The sequence below is a fragment of the Arachis hypogaea genome, chromosome 3 (assembly GCF_003086295.3).
Source record: "Arachis hypogaea cultivar Tifrunner chromosome 3, arahy.Tifrunner.gnm2.J5K5, whole genome shotgun sequence".
Classification (NCBI taxonomy): Eukaryota; Viridiplantae; Streptophyta; class Magnoliopsida; order Fabales; family Fabaceae; genus Arachis; species Arachis hypogaea.
In genome coordinates, this window is record NC_092038.1 from 141,136,299 (window position 1) to 141,142,249 (window position 5,951).

General features: G+C 37.4%; 1 protein-coding gene across 2 annotated transcripts; it reads right to left on the reverse strand.

Annotated features, from left to right (window-relative positions):
* Positions 1–1,204: 1,204 nt before the first annotated feature.
* On the reverse strand, positions 1,205–5,657 carry LOC112734747 (myosin-binding protein 2). Of its 2 annotated transcripts, none has more exons than XM_025784198.3 (4): positions 3,769–5,657; positions 3,507–3,692; positions 2,034–3,424; positions 1,205–1,911 (listed from the first exon to the last, which is right to left on the reverse strand). In XM_025784198.3, the coding sequence occupies exons 1-3, from the start codon at positions 5,060–5,062 to the stop codon at positions 2,058–2,060; spliced, it is 2,847 nt and encodes a 948-aa protein (XP_025639983.1). In that variant the 5' UTR covers positions 5,063–5,657; the 3' UTR covers positions 1,205–1,911; positions 2,034–2,057. The 2 variants fall into 2 exon arrangements, with proteins under 2 accessions (XP_025639983.1, XP_025639982.1); XM_025784197.3 differs by having other exon boundaries at positions 2,034–3,427; positions 3,769–5,565.
* Positions 5,658–5,951: the final 294 nt, after the last annotated feature.

A 5,951-nucleotide genomic window follows, 5' to 3' on the forward strand; every position in this document is an offset into this window, starting at 1 on the left:
AGGGGACAATGATCTTTTAATTTTAATTTTTTATATGTAAATTTCAGTTTAACTCTCTTTAAAATTTTATTTTAGTCTAATTTAATTGTATAAATATTTTTTATCCCTCTAATATTTTATCTAGTTCCGCACCTGATTAGGGTAAGGCCTGTATACTCAGAAGAAATAGAAAACGGGATGGTACATAAAATTCGCGGCAAATTGGGTCCATTGGGATGCTACCGTGACATCAGGGGCACTCCTAAATTTCCCTTGAAAACATTTTTTTTTTTTTGTTTCTCACTGATTGAAAAACTTAGTTGGGGGGCAGATGCAGTGTATACACCATACATAACTCGTCATCTTTGATTGACATCGACAATTTCTTACTAATAACATTTATTTTGGAAGGTTTTTAAAGTTCTTATGTTTGATGAGGTTGGGTACAAAACACACAATAAGATGGAGATTACTATCTTTGTCCCTCTACATGCAAATCATAAAAAAAATGTATTTATCACTTATAGCCTTCATTTCTGCACATCAAAACTACATTGGTAAATATCTGTGACTTTTTGGTCAAAATAAATAATTAATAATAAACATGAATCTAATTGTCTCGCATACATGATATTCATTAAATTATTGCCCACTTATGTTTACTTTTATCCTTAATTTGGATGACATAATAAACGACTTTGTCGAATTCTATAGTAGTTGAGCAACTCTTAATTAGTATTGCACTTAATGAATATGAACTCTTCAACATTTTCTTTCTTTCATAACACTTCAAACTTAATGAGTGCTAATATTGAGAAAACTTCTTGCATTGATGTTGACTTGTGTAGCTAACTAGCCATTTCACTTTTAATAGATTTTGGAACCTTTCTCATCTTATGATCAATAGGTTCATGACTTCATGCAATGTTCCTTTCAGTAATATCTCACTGCCGTCCTTCTATTGTTTTCACTTTTCAACGCAGCATGCATCTCAATATTATATTATTGTTATTATTATTATTATTTTAGTTTACTTACATTTGTCTCAACCTAACAAGAAGTTGCATTATGCTTAACCTTAAAGCATAATCAATGCTAAAACCGTAGAGGCTTCATATTCTGATTCTTTATTCTTATTCTTAACTTTTTAGTTATTTCGGAACGCATATCTCAGTCACAAGCTAGCTTTAAGCAACAACAGTAACCAAGGAACTTCCAATCAGTATAAACAAACAAACACTTTTTTATATATATATAATTACAAAATGAATACATGTAGTATACAAGTGACTCACCTTGTTCCCCTCAGAAAAATAAAAAATTTAAAAAACAAACCTCAACAGAATGCAAGTATGCAAAAGATGAGAGAAGAGAAAAAGGAAGAGGCTACTTACCCCATCTTTCACCCTTATCAAAGGAAAAAAAATGAAGGAAAATGACAAAAGTAGTGGCCCTAATTCTGTCTCTAATAAACTAAAAGCTATATGTACCTGGCACTGGAATCTTTTGTTATATCCCTCCAGCTTTGCAAGCCAGGTCTTTTTTCTCACAAAATACACAATGTGACAGGTTGGCCTTAACCTCACTACCCTACACAGACATATACTCAATCATCACCATCCTTTTCCACAAAGACTGATGATGAAATGGAGACACCAACCCCATAAAAATTTTGGGCTTACATGGACAAAACAAAACAAAGAAAAAGAGAAGGGTAGACTCCAGTTTTGTTGTCCACCATGATTGTATCAACACAGACCATACCAGGATTTCCCCTCTCCATTAAGGAATCCCACTTTTTGTTAACATTGAAGTGATGCATTTGCATTGGTTGTCCTGTATCTATGGTAGACCACACCAGTGGTACTCAATGCTCATGTTGTATGCTTGATCTGCTGCATGTGGATCAACTTCAATTCCATTATAACAAATCTGCATTCATTAAAGAACAAGATAAGTCCATAAAATCAAACAATGTAATCAAACTCGAGAGTTGCAGAGTATTATAAAATCATAAACTCAATTGGGGAGTTAACTCAAGTTCAGCATTTTACCTAGTATGAGCATGGACTTGTTAGTTACACTGCAAGATCTCCCATGTTCCTCACTCTGAGTTCCACATTCCTGAGATCACGAAGATGTTGTAGAATTTCTTGAAGAAGCTCTAACCCTTTGTCCCCTTTTCTCAAGGAGCTGATACAATGCTTTAGAAACTCTCTATCTGCCTCCAACACCTGTAGTCTCTCATAAACATGATCCACTTCCTCTTCTAGAGCAAGCTTTTTCTTATCCGAATTAGCCTTTTCTGCCGAAATGTGTTGCATGGGAGAAAATTCTAACTCATCTCCACTCAACTCCACATCTTCTTCTGTGCTCATTGCATCAAAAAGTGGGAGAAGACTCTTGGCTTTTGCACCCATGATTTTTATCCCTTCATGATGCTTACCATTTGCATGGCCATTTGCATATCCATTTACCTGACCTCCATGATCATCAACATCATGATCATGATATCCATTCCCATTCTCCTCACAAAGATATTCTGTTGATTTTTTATCATCATGAACTTGCTCTTGCTCTTCATAGTTCAATATAATAAGCTTCTCTTCCAGTACCTTCAACTGTTCTATAATTGATAGCCTCTCTTGTTCAAAGTTTGCTAATGATTCCTCCAAATACAAGACTGCATCCACAGGTGTGTTCTGGTTGTTGCTGCATTCTTGCTGGCTGCTACAAAATCCGTTTTCTTCCTTTGCTTCATGACTCAAATCGATAGATAATCCATCGCTATCTTCAGCAATGCTGCAAGAGGGAGATGAAGTTCTGCTTCTTATACTGCTACCATTTCTTGACATCATCAACATTTTTTCCCTTACCTCATATTCATGAACCTTTTTCCTATACACTTCAAGCTCCTTTTCTAGCTCTTGCTTCTCTTTCTCCCTCTTCATCATAAGCTCATTCAGAAGCTGCAATGCCTCTTGATCATACTCAGATTGTTCTTCCATCATTCTCTGATACTGCAAAGCTTCCATCTGCATTGCTGCTTTCTCTTCTTGAAGCCTGTTTATCATTGCCATTGTTTGATTTGCTGCCACAGCAGATGCACTCCTCTCTTCTTCTAGTTCTGCATATAGAGTGCTTAAAGCCTTCCTTTCTGATTTCAATGCTGATTTTAGCTTCTCAATGGATACCTCTCCACATTCTATATCGCTTACAACGCTTCCATCCAACGACTCTTCTGTTCCAGATTCTTTCCTGTCAAGGAGTAGTAGTTTCTTGTGTATTTGATGCAGACTCTCCACTGAAGTTGGGGTCTCAGGAACCCTTTCTTCCTCATTCTCATGAATCTCAGAAGACTCCGAAAAGTGGTTATTTACTGTTGGCATTCTCACTTCAAGTGACATGGTTTTGAATTCCACAAATTCTTCTAATTTCTCATGGCCTACTTATATATTGAATTGAAAAATGTCACAAAACAGAATGAAAAATTTCTAGCAAGAATGAGATAAGAAGTTAAGGTTTACCACTATGATCCGGGACTTGATAACTGACTGTGCTAGTAGATGGATCTTCTTGTATCCTTTGACTTGTATCCAAAACAATATCTTGGCTTTGATACTCATCAACTTGCTCCTGATCAGGAATTTCAGTCCCTATGGACACTTCTGCTTCAAATTCCTCTCCCTGCAACTGCGATCCATCTTCAGACGCTGCGCGAATAAAGATAGGTATTAGATCATTCGATAAACATAGAAAATCAAGTAAGAGAATAGAATAACAGCTAACCTGTTGAAACATCTGAACATGATTCTCCATCTCTTCTTTCCATGTTTGGTTCAGCATTATCATCCTTGTGCAAATCTTCAGTGGTTTCAGCAATCTTCACATCTTGATAATCTTGCTCCAAATGTTGTTCCTCTTCTTGTAATTGAATTGATTCAATCTCATTGACCTTGAAGGCCTTTGAATTCTCTTGGCATGAAAATTCTGCCACAGTTTCCTCCCCAGAAATGTGCCAATTCTCAATAACCGGCGCAGCTTCAGCATCAGCACTCGTGTCAAAATCCAGAATAAAATCTTCGCCATTGGCCTTATACCTACTTTGATTTGCATCTTCTGTGGCAGCAGAGTCAAATTCAACAGGAATCAACCTGCAATCATCACCATGAATGAAAAATTCAAGGTGTTTGTTTGGAATTTCCAGAGTCGTCTCCTCATCAGTGCAATCAACTTGAGAAGTAGTGTTCTTCTCACAGGCCTGATCATCATTCTTTTCCTCAGAAACTATCAAAGCTTCTGCTTCCTCTTCAATGGCTTCTTTCCCTTTCTCTAAACTAAAATCCAAGCCATCACAAACAGAACAAGCACAACTCTCCCCTGCTTCCTCTGTTCTTCTACCAGAGCACTGATCAATCTCAAAAACCAAGTCACCTCCTCTATTTTCTTCAGTGCTCTGTTCATCTGATCTGCTGTGATCCGAGCGATCGCCATCGTCAACCTCCGTGTCAACGCCACGCTCTGTGAGCAAATTCTGCTTATGGCTATACCCCAAAACATCAAGAGAAGGCTTGATCAGAATGCAAGGAGGGTAGAATCTGCTGTCCAAGTTGGTGCCGCAACAAGAACAAGTCAGAGGCTCCTCTGTTTTCTCAATAGCCCTGTCATCAGCCACACCAATTTGCTTCATCCATGGGAAGAAACCAAAGCTTTGAGACAATTTGGCATAACTTGGTTGAGATGAAGATGAGCAATCCTCACACATGTGGTTTGATTCAGCCAACTTGTGATGGTTGGAGCAGAACCCAAGCTTGGAAATCTCAGAGGCATGAGCTTCACAAACAAGATCCTTGCATAAACTCTTGTTGAATTTTGCAGGCTCTATGAGATGATCGATTCTGGTGCACCACATGCAGGGTCTCTTGAGGCCAAATAAATCTGCAAACTTTATGATGAGGTAGGAGAAGAGAGAATTGAGGAGAAGGAGGAGGATGAGAATCCATTCAAGGATGGCATAGACAAGAACAAGTGTGATCTTGTTGGTGTTCCTGTGTAACATGGTTGCAAACTTGTTACCAGCCATGGTTGTTGTTGTTGGTTTCTCTGTGTTTTCTCTTTTGTTATGTACAAAAAAGGGATGATCTTTTACCCTACAATAGTATTAATATATCAGATTAAAGGAGGTGGTACTAGAATTAGAGGAAGAGGAACAAGTTTCCAAGGGAAGAGAGGTTTAACTGTTTATGAGAGAGAGAGAGGGTGGTTTTATTTGGAGGTATTGGTGGTGGTATGGTTTGAATGGAATGACAACCAAAGAAGACTCTGAGGTGAGGGGGAAATTGAAAATGAAAATGAAAAATTAAAAAGAAAAGAGATGTTCTTGAGTCAAAGAAAGTTAAAGAATGTTTTATTTTCTAAGCAACATTTTAGTGCCTTTTTGACAAAAACTATAGAACCTTAGTAGCAGTAGTTCACTTGTTCCACTAGAACAACAATTAAGGTTACTTGTCCCATTTGTGCCTTAATATTGTGGAATTGAGCACTTCTTTTCTGATACAAAATCTGAATAATTTCCTTTGTTCAACCAGTAATTTTTTGAGGATTGAAGTACTAAATAATTTACTACATCAATATATTGAGGCCTGAGGGTTTTTCCTCCAATATCTAGAATTTTCTTTGGCCAAAATAATATTATTGATAATCCATTAATGGTGCCAGCTCGTGTTAGAAAAATCCACAAAGGCAAGAAATGGCATGGCCCACAAGACCACACATATGAGCTGGTGGGGACCACTCCAAAGTAAGGGGCTGTGGGTGTGGGGCCTTTTACGGCTGCAGATGCTTCACTTCATTATGAGGGTCTGTTTTCTATCACACTTTCTGTTTTTTGTTATATACATATAATGCACTTGCAACCAGCCAATTATTATTGCAAGTAAAAACTCTTTATTCACAATATTGCTCCTTAAAAC